At 35.5% G+C, this 20654-nt stretch overlaps 1 protein-coding gene across 3 annotated transcripts in view; it reads right to left on the reverse strand.

Moving 5' to 3' along the window:
• Positions 1-1508: 1508 nt before the first annotated feature.
• SOX6 (SRY-box transcription factor 6) overlaps positions 1509-20654 on the reverse strand; it is a gene marked incomplete at both ends in the record, with an annotated part of 220615 nt that continues 201469 nt past the window's right edge. For 2 of the 3 annotated variants that reach the window (XM_079536792.1, XM_079536793.1), the window contains 3 exons: positions 1509-1812; positions 9261-9477; positions 11929-12162. In XM_079536792.1, the coding sequence (XP_079392918.1) occupies positions 1509-1812; positions 9261-9477; positions 11929-12162 (755 nt within the window). The remainder of the gene's footprint in view (positions 1813-9260; positions 9478-11928; positions 12163-20654) is intronic. The other variant, XM_079536794.1, reaches the window with a different exon arrangement.

Here is a 20654-nt window from a genome sequence, read left to right on the forward strand (position 1 = left end):
CTCAGCTTTGCAAGCCAGTTATTTTTGTGGCCTTCCCTCCTCCACTAGGAATCTCACATATAAATCATTGCACAAATACTCAGGATAGCAAACTTCCTTCAGGTGACAACAGGAACGTGATGTATGGAGCCATGATTCACTGCAGGATTCTACAAGCCCTAAAAATTCATCACGGTAGATTCTATATGGATTTTGATTTCATATCTGCCTTTGCTGTCCAGCTAAGTATAGAGGTTTGTAACTATAAACACAAATTTTTAGAGTATTTGTACTGTATGTACATATAAAAATACTCACTTTATTTTGTGTTATATATCACAGAGTGTTTCCAAGTACTCCTTGAACACACACTGTTATGGAAACAATTGAATTTCTCATTCATAATGTCATGTTCGTTTTAGTAGCAGGTGCACTTTTATTTTCACATACCTATGTAATTTGAAGGAGGAGAAAGAGCTCTTTAAAATATCAATAAGGAATTGTAAGTGTAATGCCACCAACAGTACTTTTAAAAATAAATATTAAGTATTTGGACCCTTGACATTCTGGAATGAATAAATTATTTAAGAGAAAATGTGTTAAGACTGAATGCAAGGGTTAAAAGCAAAAGGGTAGAGAATGTAGTCAAAGGTGGCCTCACACTGCTAAGACAGGCCCTTCCATAGCTGGTGATCGCTCTTTTGTGCTTACTTAAAACTTCACACTAATGGCATCAAGAGGCAAAAGCAATTGGGCACATGCACTATGGCAACCAGGTTCACTACTTAAGAATATCCTGTCTCCAGATTCCTGAGTACTTCACCATTTTCTGGAAAAAAAAAATTAGGTTTTTATATATATATTTTTTAAGATGCCAAAGGATTGTCTAAGACTTTACAGTGTCTCCTTTAAGACTCTTTTTTAAATGTTAAGATTCAAAAGTTAAGAAAAGTTTGGCACATCAGAAGTTCAGCTATACATATGGAAAAAAATGGAATTCAGAGACGATTTTTTAAAGATGAGCTATGATGCACAGATGTGCACACTTGCGGAGTTGTTCTGTTTCACAATATGAAATCTGCAATTTTTGTTTTCTAAAATAATCCAGAATAAAAACACATTCACAACCTGTAGGCTGGCACAGCATACCTGAGTGAGAATGTAAAACCCCCATCTAAAACAGTAACTTAAGCCTTTATCAGCATCCAAAAGGAAAAAGACAAAAGGTAAGACTTGTAAGACAGCTATTGATTCATATAAGTTTTCAAGTCCTGATGTCTGATATTTAATATATGTCTTCATCTAAATTTAAAAAAACAAAAACAACAAAAAACCCAAGTTCATGAAAAATTAGGGAAACAATCTGTCTCACACGTTAAGAAACATTTAAGACCATTCTGCTGATGTAATTGTAGGAGCCACACATGCATGCAGGCTCTTTAAGAACTTTTTGTTCAAAAAAAATCCAAAAAAAAAAAAAAAAAAAAAAAAAAAAAAGAGTCTGAGTACTTTAATTCTGTGAACACTCCTCAGTTGGCACTGACTGCCTCATGGGCTTCGTTTTCACTACTATAGTCTGATTTCGGATCATCCTCATAGTCCTCATACATTTCAATTTCATCCTCTCCATTTATCATTTCGTTTCCAGCAAGGCTTCCGCTGTCTGTCTTCATCCCGTAAGTGCTCTGAATGACGGGGATGCTGGGCTCAGGACTGGCGGAGGTGCTTGAGCAATCCGATGTCATCTGAGGTGATGGCGTGGTAGTTGCCATGGTAATAGCACCAGGATAGACAACCCCCGTTCCTGTGGTGATTGGAATTTGAGGCTGTTGTCTAGAAGGAAAAGCAAGATGGGAACGTGATTACCTCTGTTTGGAGGAGGGAAGCCCTTTTGCAAGGCCAAATCAAAGCAGGTGATTTCCCGTGAGCACTGCATGCATTCCTCTGAGGTTCTCAGTCTGGTCCTGCATGGTATCTGTTCACCTTAGTTCCCGCCCTCATGTGCAACTGGAGAGTAAATTATTTAGCAACTACCAGAATATGATTATTTCATGTGTTTTGTGTGTTTATTCAAACTATACAGCAATGCAGCACTCAGAGAGAGATCTTCAAAATGCTCTAGGCACCTAAGCGATGCCTAACTGCCGCAGTAGACTTCTGGTGCCCAAAATTATCCTCCGAACTCCTGACTAGAACTTTTGTTTTGTGACTGTTTATGGTGCAACTCAAGATTACATGTAGTACCTCAACTGGCATATGGCTGACGAGGTAACATTGTTTGTGTTTCTTTAAGGATGTAATATAAATAGTAAATTTACTATTTAAATGCTAGATTTACTCTTAAATCACTTGGGAATACTTTGGGTATTTTCTTTCTGAATTTTGATTTGTATTTAAAACCAATCATCACAATGCCATTTGCTCTTCAGGTTTTGATGTGCAAGTCTGAGTTTCTGAAGAAAAGTACAGTGAAAACAAAAAATACAAGTGTTCTTTTCTGTGTGGTAATGCACAGTCTGCAGAAACAAAAACCTCCTCATATCTGATTTACTTTCATAGTGCAAACACATGGAGAGACACAATTAAGAGTGCACTGTCTCTAATTCTGGAATATTTTGCCTTCTGATGTAGAACTTTGTACCATGTAATATCCTTTGTTTTTGTCTGTGACAATATTAAGCATGCTGGAGCAAAACCACTCTAACTAGCGTTAGGCTGATATCATTGACAGTCAAGCAATTAAATGCAAGCTTGATTGCAGCATGTAATAATTCAACTTTTACAGAAGATACAATGTCTCTTACAACAATGTACATATATTCAACTGCTTTTCTGAGTAAGGCCAGGATGCTGAACTCCTCCTTCAGTCAAGTCTTTATTGGCTATGAATTAATTAAAGATACTTTTTACACTTGGATTAAATAATAACAGATTTACTTACTATATTAAAAGACACTTCCAAATATTCTTATATTAATTTTGGACCATTACCTTTAGTAAAGACAAGAGAAAAAGAGGAGACTGAACTTGTCTGGAGGAAAAGAATCTCCATCATACTTTAGATGTAACAAAGTCCAGTACCAGAAATACGTAAGTGCACTGGAAGTTGCTGTTTTACTACTGACTGGTTATTTGACATACATGCCTACTTTAATACTGTATTTCAGAGTATTATCAACATTCTTTAGAGCAATACTGACAAGTATTTGAGATTTTTGTACTTTATAATTTTAGCAAGAGAAACAGCGTCCGATGTGTTTGAATAGTCTATTGAATCTGTAACTTCTTATCGCTGTGCTATTCTATGCCAACATTCAAAAGGAGATAAAAATATGCTTTGCAAAAACCAGTCTTTTATAAATTCTTGATTACTGTCTAAACCAATACACATATCATGTACAGCTTATTTCCAAGATGTCCCTTAAATACTGGATTTTTGTCATTTATTGACCAAACTCTAGGTTTGATAAACATCGCTGAACAGTTACTGGTAAACCAATGAACTTCAAGTTTAGGCACCAATAGAGAGAGTCAAATCATGACCACTCTGTAATAGAATATTCAAATAGCATTACATACTACCTTCATTGCTGGTACTGCTAGCCTGACTCTTAAAGCCTCTGCACAGCTTGAGAAATTCAAACATCTGTTGTATGAGTATGGTACACCTGGCTAGCAGTGAGCAAAAACATCACAGTAATTCATTTGACACAGTCATTATACTCCTGTTTGCAAATGATGATTTGCAGATGATTTACAAACAGCTAGGGATTTTTCACTAAATTTTCACTTTTTAAATGGTCTGATAAATGTTCTGTGAAAACAATTTTCAGCCAATGCATTTGCTTGCAAGTGATTTGCTGCAAACATCTTTCAATACTTTATCCATAAAATTGAACACCTACTTCACATGGGAACATTTTGGTTTCAAGATTGCATGTTGTCAGGCATATAAATTATTACTTTTAAAAACCTACAGGTACCTTCTCCACACATTTTACACACAGAAATTCTTTGCATCAGTGACTGTTTCCACAAAGCAAAGGAAAAAGAAAGTCACCCACGGTCACAGAAAATTTCTACGTATTTGTTGCCAAGCCATACACACTTAATTCTCTCCAATTTGTCTTTCTAACAGCTGCTAGTACTAACTTTTTCCTGATATTTGTTACAATAAATACATTTGTAAAACAAACAAAGAAAATCCCTATGTGCTCATCAAAGAATATCACAATGATAATGCCAAAAGGCGTTTGGAGAGTTAATTTTTAAAACACTTCTAATAAGAGTTGTAGAACATACTGAAGAAATGACTGAGTACAAGCTGCTCTTCTGTTACAGATGACACTGAAGATCAGAAACCTAGTTCTCATACTCCACCATAAAAATTTATTTTATTATAATAAATAGTCTTTTTACAAGCAGCAAGAAGGGGGGAAAAAATTTGTTTGGGACAGAGGTATGATGCATCTTGATATAGTGGTTATTAATATTAAGCCCTAAAGGACAGACTGAGTTAAAAAACTCAGACATTCTTTCAAATGTTTAACAAGTGAGCAAAACTGTTTTGCATATCCACATTTCAGTGGGACAGGGTACATTTTTTCTATTTCAAAATATAAAGGGAGCAGGTCATAAAGTATAAAGGGAGTACAATGAAGTAGAATTTACAGAACTGCCTTTTAATTGAGATTGCATTAAATGTACAACAAACAATAGAATGAATCAAAGTGGAAAAGAACTTGATTGGAATAATAGGAAAGTTAAAGGCTTAATGAATTTGTCATTCACCAATACAACTCTTCTTAACATGTTAGACAAAATTCAAATGTATGGAGGTATACATGCCTCCTGCAGGATAAGAACTATGAGCTTTAAATTACCTGTTATCTCACCATGGAATTGTAAACATCTGTTAACTGTACCACCTAAATGGGAAGTACCTCAGACTGCAAACCACTAGTGAAAATTTGCTAGCACTTAAACATGAGCACCTACACAGTTCCAGTAACTATGCACCTAACTCTCCTAACTGAGAGCTACAGTTACAGTGCAGCTCAGCTGCATATCCTTACACCATCCACTAATGAACACCTTCGGTCTGGTTGAGATTTCCAGAACTCAACAATAGCCTTCTCATCTTTGAATAGGAAGGGTCTTTGGACCCTTTAGATTTTTGAGGAATGTTGATGCATGGCTACGTACTCAGGCTTCAAACCACCCCTGTATCCACCATCTCCTCTTTGCCAAGTAAATCCTCAGGTGGCCAATTACCACAGGTCTCCTGCCTCTCTGCTCTGCCAGTATTGCTAACATGTCCATCCAGTCTGGGACTAAAGATTTGGACCAAAATAGTGAGGTTAATGTAAGAGAGGAGGTAGCGTAAAAACTCTCAGATCAATTGACCTGCTTGCAAGATTGTGCCATTAATATTCACACGATTTTCCTAGAGAACATTCCACTTTTCACTTCTGCAAAACTAGCTAAACATTTAAATTGGCAAATTAACATTGTTTTCTGATCCCTTCCCAACTATTTTTCTGACAGCTCTTTAAATGTCTGAAGCAAAATCAAGTGCATTAACGAAAATGCAATGTGCTACACCCCCTTGAAACTTACACCCCCATAAGGAATGAACAGTAAATCTCACAAAAGTACCCATTGTGCACTTACTTTGACTCCAAGCTACAGGAATATAATATTACAGCTCTATTTAAAACTGTAGTCTAGCAACATTCAGACTACGTGTGTGTACAGTAGTTATAAACACTATAAAGGCTTTATTGTAAACATCTTACACTGGCAAAACAAAAAAAAAGTTACTGCTTACATCATTTTGCAGATAAATGTATATATCATACACTTGTATTTAGAGTGACTAAGACTAAAAATGACTGAGTTGAATTATTTTTGTAAGGCAAGGCAACAAAAGACAGACTCAAAATGACTGAATTTATGGCCTATATATGATCCACTTGTTTGTTTACATTTATTTATGTATTACAAAAATTAGTACTGAAGATAAACTGCAAATCTCTTGACGTCTGTTTAGGGATTACCTTCTACTGAAGTCATCATTCACAGCATCCCATTAATAATTACTTGGAAGATATAGCTGTCTTCAGATTGAATATCCACTACATTAAAAGCAGCAATTTTTTAATAGATAGTCTGCATTGACTAGAAATTATTTCATCTTATTGTCTGCCTTACTTGAAACAGAATTCATTTGCATAGGGATGCAATACAACACCTAGGCACATGTTCAATTCCACTCTGTTACCTAAAATATTTGACAGTCCCTGGATTTTTTCGTTCTGATCTATCTCCAAAGTATGAATTTCCTGCCCAAATTGTTCCAAGAAATCTTCACTCTCACTCAATTCTCTGGAAGTTTTTCTTCAAAAAATCCAAACAGAACCTGACTAATCATTTGTTTATTTCTCTATTTTACTTTAAAACCTTACCTTTGTATATTGAGAATCACTAAACAATTTTTCTGTATCTTACAAATATTTATGAAAGAATGTAGCTCACTGAAGCACTGAAGCATGAACTTTTTGCATCTTTAAAAGTTTAAGCAACATAAAACTCCTTACATGTTTGTGTGTATGGGGGGGGCGTGTTTTAATTGTGCACATAGGATTATTCTACACTAGCAAATGATTCACTTGGGGATGGAAATTAGCCCTTCCTCAATTGCTACTGCAATATATGAATTCCAAACACAAATATGAAAGAATATCATTTTTGTTGCTAGTTATAGGCTCTTCTAGCTATCTGTTTGATGGTCTGTCTTTCTCTTTGCCTCTATTGTATTTATCTTTTTATTCTGTGATGATAAGTTTTTGCCATTTTAACATACCCATTCTAAACTTAATCAGTATATACATATACGTACTGATCTATATATATAAATAGAGAGAGAGAGAGAGAGAGAGAGAGAGAGAGAAAATAAAAACTAGCAGGACTCCTAGCAATATAAAACACCTAGCACAATTCAGCAGTTCTTTTTTTTTTTTTTTTTTTGGTCATTTTTTTTTCTGTATTGTATGCTGCAATATTTACTCCTGCTTAAATCTGTTAAAGATTCTGCATGTCAATTCCCATGTGTACAATTCCAAAGGAAGGTTTATGCTCCACCAAAACATGCTCCACCAAAACAGTGGAAAAATGAGGGCGGTTAGGAAAACTGTTCCAAGTGATGTTTAATGTTACATTTATAGGAAAATACAAAGAAGAGTAAGTTTAAGAAGTTGATGGGCTCAGTTACTGTGTTTCACTTAATTATAATCTACTTGAGATGAAATGTTACTTTTTATTATTCAGTAGATTATTCTTCTGAAATAAATTATGCCATATATGTTTAATGTTTCCACTGAAGAAGCTGCTTGGTCTCTTCCAATATATTTTTTTTTCATTAGGGTAAAAATGAATTTGAGTCATTGGTCACAACAAAACATGAAAAGCATGGAATAATTTTTAGAAATCACAGCTTGTGTTTCCTAAGTATCAGAATTTATACCCATATTGAACTGCAACCTTGTTTTCATTTCATCTTCAGCAAATGCAAGCACCTTTTAAAAGTGCTTCTATAACAAAACTTATTGTTTCCAGCATAGTCCTTTGCATCACTTGTAAGTGCAAAAATGTAATTTACTGTTACTTTAAATTTCCTTTGACATAGGTTGAGCACTGTAAATTGGATTTAGTGTAAGTAGGAATAAGAATTAATTAATACTTTCAAGAAAATGATGACATTTCCATGGTCTTTGTGATCACATTGTTTGATAGATGAGAAAGATGTTAAATTTTGGTTACATTTTGAAAAGATTGTTTTTGTTTTTTTAAAGTCACAGTATCACTCTTTACATAGATAACAGTTTCATAAATCTGTCCTCCACATTCACCTACATATTTAGCCATCACTTCTGACGCATGAAACCCTGCTACATAATTCTGTTTTGAATTTGTAAACAATTGGCAAACTGTCCAGACTGCTGCTTTTGTATTTCTTCTCTAGATATGATTTGATCTGTCAAACTGCTTTGGACAACAGCTAAAGTTTTGTTCCCTTTGTCTGAATATAATTTGTGATATGCTGTATGTATTCAGATTTCTGTTTACAGTTCTAAGAATAATTCTGATGGAAGCCTATTAGTAAACAATTTCCCTTAGAGTGAAGAATAAAAAACAATGTTAAAATTGTAGACTGGAAGGTTATTTCAGCATATCAAAACCGCTTCTATTTACTGATTGAAGAAAGAGCCCACATTGTTGCAGGCTGTACCACAGAATAATTGACTGCAACAGGAGTTCTGCATCCCAAGCCAAAAATGAGGGCACATAATCGACGTCAAGGTCAATTATCTGGTACTAAAGTAGCCAACAAAAGGAGACTATTGTGATTAGAGAAATAAGCAGAACATTGTGAATTTGGAAGGGCTGGCAGTGGAGAGAGCATTTAGACTCTCTGTAAACCACCAGAAACATTGTTGGAGCATTGAGCATCACAGATCAATTCATTCAAAAAAGCACAGGAGAGGGAAATCAGCTATGCTGCAGTTGTTTCACTGCACTAATGCTATCTTTCATCTGTCAGTCCTTCATAGTTCTGCCTTCTGTCCTGAAGAACAGAGATAATACTGTAAAAAACCACAGTGTTCTTAAAATTGTGCCAGGATCTTTCTGTACCATATATTTCGAATGGTAAATCTATCCAATCTGTCTATGCAGTACTAGAAAGACTCATCCCAAACCATATATTTTTTTAAAAAAGATTATTTGTCACAGTTCTATATGTAAGAAAAATCCTCATACCCTTATGTAATGATACCATTCCTTTATGTCTGTTCCTAATCTAACAACAACTATTCCTGCACCTTTTATTGTTTTCCACTTTTCCCAACTCCTTATTCTACACTGGAATAATTGTTTGTGTTTTTCTTTTTGTTCTTGTTTTAATTTAGGGAATTGTCCTGGAGTTGTTATTAACTCTGAGTGGATTAGCATATTAGCAACTCACAAAAGGCATGAGTCAAACCTTTCCAGATAACAGGAGACAATTCCTTTTGAAGAATTCTACTGTCAGTTTTATAATCAGAATTTAATTTATCAAGCTAAAGTTCCATTTTCAGAGATATATGTGTTTAATATGATTTTATAGATTCACATCCTTACCTTCTAAATGTCATTAATAAGTGACTTAAACAGATTAGTAAATTTGTTGTCAAAGAGAACGCTCGTTGCAATGCACTGCAAACAATTACAAGAGTACTCACCCTACAGTAAAAAACTGCCTCATCTCCTGTCTTCGAGACCTCATCAGTTGTTTGTATTCACCAATACGCAATTTCTTTCCATCAACAATGCAGGTACGTTTTGGTCGAGGTTTGTATTTGTAATTAGGATACTTTTCTAGGTGGATTTTACTTAGCCGTGCCTGCTCTTCATAATAAGGTTGTTTTTCTTGATTTGACATAGACTTCCAGCGAGATCCTATCAACAAAAACATCAGTGAGTGGCCAGGTAAAGCAAGTGTAGTTTTACACATATGCATTTCAGTGCATCTTCTTGCTATAATAAGTACATTTTAAATAAGTTAATTATATAAGCTGATTTGAATTTACATTAGCCAGCACTTGTATTTTAAGAGAGATCTTAAAAGAGCCTTGACTTTCAGATAGTGCTGCAAACCTAATATATATAAATCTTTATTAAACAGATGAACTTAAAATCAATAGTTACTTCTCAAAATCTCATCCTTATGCTACGGAACAGATTTTTTCATATGAGCATTTATCTATGAGTAAATATATACCTTTGTATTAGCAGGCACAGTATGATGGCTCAGTGAGGTCTACAAGTATAATTTTAAGGCTTAACACATTGCCTGTGGATACTTGGTTTGATAATTTGATAGAGATGTGGGCTATACCCTAGTACTAACAGATATTAATACCTTTGTATTCAGCAGGATAAAATATGAGAACCTTACAGATTCGAGAATATTATGAAGAAATCCCCCTTTTTCTTTATTAAATTTACTAATCTTTTGATATAACCTTCCAACTACATGTCATAACTGGAAAGGACTATGGGAAAGTTACACTTAATTTTTTTAACATTTAATTTTTTTTAACAGTCACACTATATATATATATATATATATATATATTTTTTTTTTTTTGGTTAAAGAAGAAAACGAAAGCATATTTGTAATTCTCTATCCCACTTCAGTTACTGTAAACCTTCATTGAAAGCTGCACCAATAAAACATACAAAATATAATACAGTGTTCACAGGAAGAGGATCTCTCATCTTGTTTATAAGAAACTATCTAAACATTTGAAGAGAGAAGGTGTTTGGTTTTTTTTATGGGATAAAAAAAGTAGAAAGTAGCTTTTTTGGTGTCTTTTAGATGGATAAAATGATTACAGCTGTGTTAAACGTGGGTGGAAGCTATTCTTTTACCAAGATTTTTCATACATCAACAAATGGAAAAGTTGTATAAATATTATCCATAGCCAGCCATACTCTGTGTCAGTTCTAATATTTCATGGTTTTTTTCTTATTGTCCTGGAAAAGTTGCACAAATATTATATGGACATAGACTTATTTGTGGAAGAAAAAATAATGACAGGTTAATTCCATGGTTAACAAACACTCAATTGCTGGCACTTCTGAAATATTTATGCTGAAAGTTTACATTTTAATGAATACAGTTACTATACTCGTAATAGTTTTTTCACAGAATGCACACAAATAATATAGATTCCCTACAGCTGCCAACATTGAAACAGTGCAGGTTTTATACAAAACTGAAAGGCTATTCATATAACTTACTAATATGGTAGACAAAAATATGAGAACTACTAAGTAAGATTTTGAAAGTTTCAAGACAAAGTAACATTTATTTCTATATATGCTTGCCTCTAACAAACTTGGGTAAAAATGTATTTGAACTCAAAGTTTACAATAAAATGATTACAGATGAAATTTGATTTTTACTTTTATTTATTACGAGTTACATTTAAGATCTGTCTTCAACTTCAAAGACTCAAAGTAAATACAGGTTTTCATGTTTCACCACTCATTCTCACGTATGTTTCTAATTCTCTGGAGAGGTCTCAAAAAGTAAATCAAAATTTCTCAAAAATGAGACAATTTATTTGCACAGTGCCGAAACAATCCATGGAGTATTCCCTAATTGTCCCAACCTATACAAATTGAATATTAACAACAGCATATTTTGATTAAGCAATATTTTACTTGCATGATACAAATGCTTCCTTAGCTTTTTGAACATGCTAATATTTTGCATTTGAGAAGAGATACATCTACATCTCCTTTAAACCAGGGTTTCTTGCTATTGCACTGCCTGACATAAACCTTCCATCATGATTTTGTTCTTTACTTCTTTTTTTGTTTTCCCAGTAGTTACTTCAGAAAGTACCATTTTACAGTCAGGTGATCTGAAGTTCAAGTGATTTCTAATGGAATCTTGCAATGAGACCTTTTGTCAGGATAGACTCTTGCAACATATTTCATAAAACATTCTTCACAAATGTTGCCAAATTAAAAGCAAATTACCAGTCTGCTGTTAAAAATAAATAGAACTTGGGGACAGTGTTAAAAGGGAAAAGGAAATAAATGAAAACAAGTCGTGAGTTTTGATTTGTGTCATTTTCAGTAATTACAATTTTAGTGAATCTAAAATCCCTGATTTAGTGAATCTACCTCCCTGACAAAGTATGTCCTAAAATCAGAGAAGTTGCATATCCAAGAAGGTAGCTACTAGCTTGCTTCACTAATACAAATAACCTCATCATTTCGCATCACCATAAAAAACTTATGTCTGCCAATTGTCACTGCTATAGCACAGCATTCTGAGTTTTCCTTAAATTTGATTCGCACACAGTCCCAAGTTGTTCACTGTCTTGCACTTACCTAGGATTTTGCTAATGTTGGAGTTGTGCATGTCAGGAAAAGCTTGGAGAATTTTTCGACGCTCATCCTTTGCCCAAACCATGAAAGCATTCATTGGTCGTTTGATGTGTGGTTCACTACTGGCTCGACCTCGCGAATCCCGGTAGACTCGAGCTTCAGCCACAGTGGCACCTCCTGTTGGCCAACAATAATACTGCTGTAGTTTAGCTGCAGAGCCATTCATTGCTTTACTTCCTGTAATGTCAGGGCAGGAAGAAACAAGATGGATGCAAAACATTATTATGTGTATTATGCAAGTGCTTTTAGTGCTGTGTTTATTTTAGCCCCATTCTCTTTCTCTCTCTGCTGCCAGATCTATGAAAGAGAAGGGTGTCCAGAGATTTCACTTGTGAACGGTCAGACTCACCCATTAACATCTGAATGAGAAAACAGAGTACACTATTATTTCTGCAGTTATGAGGTTTGAAAAAGTTTCAGTTTGGGATCTTAACATAGCATACATGTTCTGAATGCTCAAAAAAACTCACATAAAAGTTACACCTGAGAATCCAAACTGATGCAGACCTGTTCACACAAGTCACTTACAACGACTGCTGCTTACCAGAGAAGCACGTCCACATTTCATAAAATAAATTATACACTATGCTGAGACACAAGCTACTGGTTGTATAGGTCTGATCACATTTGGAGCTGAACGTCTTAAAGTCACATCTGCTTCACTTGAATTTAAATGTGCCATGGAACATTCAATCACATATACGTAAGAAAACTCTTCACTTTCAATAGGTACACCACACATAGCATAACAAAACTTCAGACAAGTGGTGACAAGCACTCCAGCTTCTCCATGTGCAGTGGCTTTACCGTACCCCAGTGTTCTGTAACTACCCACCCACATGCATGTAAACTGCAGTTTGGTTTTTGAATGCAGTCAGTCCTGCTGCTTGGCCACAAGAAGCAAAGCATCATAAGAAATTCAGCATTCAAAGGATGGAGTGGGAGCTCTAGAACTAGTTAACACAGAAGAAAGAGCTAACAGCTTGTATAAGGCCTGATTTCCACAGAAAAACTTCTGCGTGATGACAATAACATATGTTTACAGAGCTAGACTTTACTACAACAGAAAGGTAAAAAGACCTTTCCCACAATAAGAAAGTGACATACATAATCTTAGGCCTCATCAAACTGGTCAGTAATTTAATTCCTTGAAAAGCAAGGTACTTAATAACAAATTAGCACAGCAATACGTCTTCTTTTTTTATGTCTTTTTGTGTGTCTGTGTGTGTGTGTGTGTGTGTGTGTGTGTGTGCACGTCTGTGATCTATTACAGACTCAGACATTTATTTCATGTTTGCAAAAAAAAGATATTTCTTTACACTAAGTAGTGATGTACTAATTTCAGTGACTAACTTAAAAGATTTTAACTGTACAAAAACTAATTTACTATAAAAACACTATATCTCAGATACACTATTTAAAACTTTCTGTATAGGAAATCCATTTACATGAAAAAAGTCCTAAAATACAGGATGCATGACTAATACACTACCTTTTTGCCACCATGTCCACAGTACATTAATTTAATTTAAAATGCACTGACCATACAGGATAAATTCATTTTGCTTTACACAGTGTTGACAGCCATGTTTATTGTGCAGTGAAATGTAGTGTCGTTTCAAGCTGACTGTATCCATCAACACAGGGCAATATGCTGACTACTGGGCCAGATGAAGACATACATTACTCTGAGAGCAAGACATTCATATACAGCAGTGTCTTCTCTTGAGGATCACCACAGTAATTTATGATGCCTCCAGTGCCATTACTTTATAACTGACACCAATTTGGCAATTTGTATACTAACATGCATGCATATAAAAGAAGTCAAGTTTGTGGCAAATGGAAGATGCAAAACTATTTTAATACTATTCTAAGATAAGTACCATGCAAAATGTGTTCAGCGCTTACAGGGGACTACAAATGCAGTTTTTTACTGCAGAAAGAAACAGCAGTTTTGTTGAGTGACAGAAGATCTGGATTTGCACCATTTCAGGGGTGTGTACAGTTCATGAGGCTTTGTTCATTTTTTGTCGGATGGGACATGTCAATGTGCATGTCAAAGATATCATCTTTTAAGAGACAGTCTACCTATTGTGAAACTATAATAGGTTATAAACATGTAAGTCAACACTGAAACATTTACTGAGATAAATAACTGCATAATTTGAGAAAGATTGTATCACATACTGGTCATTCCATCTTTTAAAAAATACTGTAATATTTTAAATAGTATGTGGGCAATTAAGAAGGTGGTAATAAATCTAAAAATATATATTTTTTTAAATTAAAAAGTCATTTACTATTCAGCTTTTATACTCATAACAAAGAAGATGTATTTGAACTTGTAGGATGATTTTCCATCTTTGACTTTTTGAAAGGTAGTTATTCATGGTGGCAAAGGAGTTTGTCTTTAGCCTTTTTTAACAAAGTTTTGGCATAACCTGGTAATGGAGGCACAGAGTATTTTTTCTAGGAGATTACTGGCTGATTTTTTAATCTGGATATAACTTAGGTAGGAAGAAAAAAAAGCACATAAGCAAAGTATTTTAAGAGGAAGGTTATGTTACAAAATGATTCTTACTTAAAGTAATAAATTACAAACATCCCAAGAAGGCCAAGAAGTTCTGGCTGCATCTGCTTTAAGCAAGTCCATACTTGAAGGAGTTGAAAAAGCAGCCAAGAAGTTGATGTTCTCTGTACTTGATCTCTAGGGGAATATTTGCAAGTTGACCCATAGGCCATCACAAAAGCATCTGCAAAATGAATTTCTGCAAATAACTGAAATAGTATAATCTCTGTGTTCTTCTAAGTATCTCAAAGCTCCAGAATTACACTCAGCTTGTAAAGCTGAATTATATGAAAATACTTTTGTTAGCATGAGATTCCATGTGGGGAGCCAGAAATTCTCAGTATCTTCTAAGGTTAGAAATGAGGCACTAATGATATAAAAAGCACATATGCTGAGTGAGCTCTTTCAAGTTGAAACACATAAGAACAAGCTTTCAAACTGCACAGTTGTTCTTGGGTACTTCATTCTGTCATTCAGGTATTTAAACAGCATCATGTCCTACATAAACAACTTAAACAGGCATTACAAAGTATGGGTTTTTTTCTTACTGTGGAAGTGATAATACTGACAGAGACAGAGATGCCTGAAATTTTTAAAAAAATTATATATATGACTGTAAAGTTGTATGTGTTTCACACCTGTTCTTTTTGAAATGCTTCCTGAGACAGTTAATAAATAATAATCCCAAAATACTAGATAAAGTAAAGGACATAGTACTAATGAAGGGTGAGAAGAGAGGACAACACTGGCAATTGTCTTTCTATGGCAACTAATGGCTACCTGATAGTTCTGCAGTCCGCACTGCAATTGTGGAAGGAGAATTTAAATTTCAGAATCAAGACTTTGGTTAGGATTCAAAATTATTGCAAAAGCAGTGCAGTTTGGCTGCCCTAATGGCTTAGTTGGCAAAGAAATCTACACTTTGGCCTAAAGACTTGAGCTATCCTCAAAGTGACACTTTTAGCTTCCAAGGGTGTGGACTGTCTTGCTTCCTAGTTCCCTTGCATTTATTCAACTTGTCGTGACTTAGATGATTTAAAGCTAAAATCAGATTAGACGAGAATGATCATTTCTTGTGGGTATATGGCAATCAACTCCACTGTGGGAGCTGGATTCCAGACTAGCATCTGGGAACAGCATTGGGCCAAAGAACAGCATAGAATGAATCTAAAAATGTTACGGCTTCATTAAAGTAATTTCTAACAATATTTTTCTTCCAAAAGAGATTGACTGTTCTCTAGTGCATAGGCAAGAACTCACAGCTTTTGAAAGGGAAAAGAATCTGCCCATCCACAAAGAAAAGGTAATCATTTTCCATGAATGAAATGCTAAGAAATACATAGTAACAATTGATACATTATTTATTCATTAATTCCTGCTTTTATCTTAGTTTCTCACCTTGTAAAATAACAAGAATTTTAGGAAAGGCATCATTTCCCTGAAATGTTGGCCACATAAGAGTTTATCCTCATATACTTAATGGGATGGGATTTCACTCTCCATTTTCTATGTCACTTACCAAAACAAAACCTCAGATCCAGCCTTTACTTCTTACCAGAATGCAAATAACAGTTACAGTGACAGAGAGGAGCAAAAGAAGTTGAGAAAAAGATGAAGAAAGATTGAGGAAAGAGACAGCAAAGAGACGGAGAGTTTCACCAGACCCTCTGTTATTCTTTAATTACTCTTCACACTCTGGCCATTGATTCATATTTGAAATGACACATTTCCTTTGAATCCCCTCATATAATGAATATTTGGCTACTCTAGAAAATATACTGCATACCATCTTCCATAAATACATATATACAGATAGGATATACAGAAATAAAGACAGTCTTCCTAGCTTCCTAATGTGAAAGTGATTGGTTAGCAGTAGAGCTCATATCATCGGTTATTCAGTAAGCTGAGATGATATTTTTGTCTACTTTGGAAAGAACTGATCATGATCAGTTGGGCAGAGAATGGCTTGAGAGCAGCCCTGAGGAGAAGGATCTGGGAGTGTCAAATGATGAAAGATTCAATATGAGCCAGTAATGTGTGCCTGCAGCACAGAACGCCAATCGTATCTTGGGTTGCATCTCGACCAGCAGGTTGAGAGAGGTGATTCTGCTCCTCTGCTCTGCTCTTGTGAGACCCTGCCTGGAGTACTTCATCCAGTTCAGCATAAGAAAGATATGGATTTGTTGGAGTGGGTCCAGAGAAGGGCCACGAAGATGATCAGAGGGCTGAAGCACCTCCCCTGCAAGGACAGGCTGAGAGAGATGAGGCTCTTCAACCAGGAGAAGAAAAGGCTCTGAGGAGACCATATGGAGGTCTGCCAGTCTACCAGTAACTGAAGGGGGCCTACAGGAAAGAGGGACTTTTTATAAGGCAGAAAGCAACAGGATGAAGGGACATGGTTTTAAAGGGTAAGAGGGTAGATTTAGACTAGATATCAGAAAGAAATTCTTTACTGTTAAGATGGTGAGACACTGGAACAGGCTGCACAGTGAGGTTGTGGATGCCCCCTCCCTGGAAGCATTCAAGGCCAGGCTGGACGGGGCTTTGAGCAACGTGCTCTAGAGAGAGGTGTCTGCGCCTATAGGAGGGAAGTTGGAACTAGATGAGCTTAAGGGACCTTTCCAACCCAAACCATCCTATGATTTTATGATTCTGTCTTCACAATATCTGGTTCCGTCTGTGTTAATAAAACTAGCACTGCTAGTAGCTCGCATATCAGAAACTAAAACCTAATGAACATGCAATTAAGAGTCTCTCTTTTACTACTAGAGATGAATTACTCATAAACATGGAAATGCAGTAAGAGCAGGAAGCATGAAAACCTGGCTCGGCAGATCCCCTTTCCAGCTCTTAGCAAGCAGACAGACACAGCCTTTTTGAAAGTTACAGCAGTATTTCAAATCAAATAGAAAAATGCAAATCTGGGTTCAAAAGAATGACACACACACACACAAAAAGCTTTGGAAAATTTAGATTAATAATATATGTATTTTTTAGCTGTTAAGCTCAAAGCTTTTTCCAAGTTAGACAAATTACTACTTCACTTTAATCTAAGACTTGTAACAGGGTTAGAGTATCTCTTATATTTTGTTTTGTCCCTTGCATGCTTGTAACGTGTTGTGTTTTTTACATCCTCACCCATACTCATAAGACTTTCTGATTCTGTAGTAACAGAAAGAGAGGTAAAATAAATGTGTACCTCATGAACTATTGTCGTTACTGGCATGTCTTGTCATCACTATGCAAAACTAACACCCATGTGGAAACATGACCAGCTGCCCAGCAGGGATGCCTGTAGTCATACAGAGACAAATATTCTGCAGGGAAGTGTCTGTTCATCAAGCTGCTTTCATTCCAAACGCTAAACAAATATTATTCAGGCGAGATTCGAGGTCCCAAAATGTCCTATAAGCTGCATGTCAGTGAACAAGGAGGGGATGAAAACTGAGAAACACATGAGTGATTCATGAAATAGTGCAATATTTAAATGCGCTCTAAAGTATTTCACCTGTAAAGTTTCTGAAATATGCTAAGTGAATACTAAGAGTTGAGAATATAATGTAGCAGAGGTTAGCTACATGTTCATGTAACACTCAGTTATGATAAGGCTTCTATTTTTCCTGTTAAGAGACTCCATTCTCTTTAAAGCATCAACAAGAAGAACTGAGAGGGAATTCCCTAAGGTCAGCTCTGAGGAAACATAAACCTCTAATTCAATAACTCTGCTACTGCACTGAAAAAGGCCTTATTATTGCAACATCCATATGGAGTCAATTGGACATTAATGACTAATCAATCCCTCCCCTTTCTATTCTACTTATAGTGTCACAAACCATGTTTAGATTAGCCCATTTCCTGCTTAGGATCGCTCAAGATGTCTTTTGTTCTTTCAGGGCTGGCCTGATGGAGGCAGCTTAAACAAACACACGACCCAAGTGGTGCAGGAGTTATAAACTGCCATATGTGAATGAACAAAGGGGCCATACTAAAGCCTTTTGTGGTATTTGTTAATGTTTTTCATCTGAGTTTAAAAAGACCTAATGACTTTGCGGTGAGCTGATGCATGTGGCTCGTGGCTTTGCAAAATGAAGGAAATTCTACCCAGTTATATATCAGCATATATTTTCCAAAGTGCCTTGTTTTCAGTTTTGGTGACAGTGAGTTTACTTTTTTAGTACATTTGTTCTACATATGGAAGCAAAATTCTTAATCTCAGTTAAAACACAGCAACAGTTTTCACAGCCACCCTCACAACCTGCATGTACGTCTACCCCCATTTGAAAGCCAGGAGCTAAAATTAATAGTGAAATACATTCTGGGTGTAAAATCAAATCAACTGTTCTAGGCATACCGGTAGCAGCTCACTCACCAGTGTTCAAAGCTGAACGGTTACTTGGGTCATATTAAGGGCTGAAACAATATTTCTAAACAAGCTATTATCACATTCATACTGTGCAGCCAGCCATGCCCAAATCTATATCATTTAAATGAATCAAGGCCAATAAATGCAACTATTTTCTTGATGGCTTACACAAACAGTTTAGATTTGTTGACCACAATTGATGGTAAAATTAACCCTTATAGAAATCAAGGAGAGTACAGCTGAAACAATGAAATAATCTTAAACTTAATGGAATATTAACACAATTAGTGTGTAAGGACTGACCTAAAAGCTCTCAATGGCCAACACAGCTCCATTTGTGCTGTAACACAAGAGTATGAAAAGTTACTCTCTGGAGATCCATGAAACTGGGATGAAGTAGCAACCTCCTCTACAGATTTAGGGAGGAATTTAAGTGTCATAACATTTTTCAATCATGTGCCACTTGCAGACTTCAAGATCCTTCACAGATAATTAATTAAATGCTAACAATAGATATTATTGACAGAAAAAAATGTGAAACACATGTAAGTTCGCAGTTACTCAGCCTAAATAATGACATCAGAAGCACAGGATTGCCAGTCATCACGTCTAAATAATAGTTTACATCCCCACAGACACCATTCTTGTGTCTCTTTGATATTTCATTCTGTACTCAGGTGAGGAAAGTAAAGTTCCACAGAAAGATAAAAAGGGACAAAACTCTCATGAGAACTATTGCTAATAAGATTGATACTGCAAATTGTGTTTTTTATTGTCAGCATAAAGCTTTAGTTTTCCGAAATTACTGTGATAGTCAGAGCACTACAAAGAACAGTGTCTTTAACACAAACGTTCTCATAAGAGACGCAGATTTATTGCCAGTGGAGCTGTTACCTACATAATTTCAAATTTCTCCTGACACGACAGTGTCACCTAGAATATCTAGAAAACATGATACTAATTCTAAAACACAGAAATTAATTTTGTAATCTTCAGACATCCCTAGCAGTTTTGAAGAAAATCCTGCCTGAGCAAGGGCGATGGGACAGGATCCGTTCATATTTCTGTCAATGCTTTGTTTTGTTTTTTTTTTTTAATGGAGAAATGACAGACAGGAATTCACCGAAGAGGAAAAGGCAGCTTGACTTCATATTTGATGGATGCATTGTTCAAGGTGTGGCTGAACACTGTTAATGAGCAACTTTGCTTGCTGCTTTGTAGCAAAACAATGAATTTCAAAAGCGGAGATATAATGTGATTTTTAAAATGGATTTATGTTGAACAATGAGAGAGAGCTTTACAAAGCCACCTCCCTCAAATTGTGTGATATTTATGAAATACAGAAAACTTTGCAAAAGGTTTTAACACGTGTTGGAACCACTGCAATTGTGGCACATATCCTGGGTTAAATCTGTAATTGAATTTGGCACCTTTCAGCATATGCAACATCATTCTTTGTATCAATACAACTAATTCCCTTCCAACCAGTGTTTGCTGTTTTCACTTGTCATATCATGTCAGTAATTAGACTGCAAGGACCTAGGATTTGGGTATGCATATGCCATTTTTTCTTGCCTTTCACAAGAAGCTGAAATTATAATAATTAATAATAAAATTAGTAAATAATATGCCACAAAGGGAGAGAAGCAAAAGCAGCACGATAAAAGTTGCAATTCCACGAGTAACAACAAATGTTAGAAGAAACTGTTAAGGCTCATTTTTCAAATATTC

This window comes from Tetrao urogallus, assembly GCF_951394365.1.
Source record: "Tetrao urogallus genome assembly, chromosome: 6".
Classification (NCBI taxonomy): Eukaryota; Metazoa; Chordata; class Aves; order Galliformes; family Phasianidae; genus Tetrao; species Tetrao urogallus.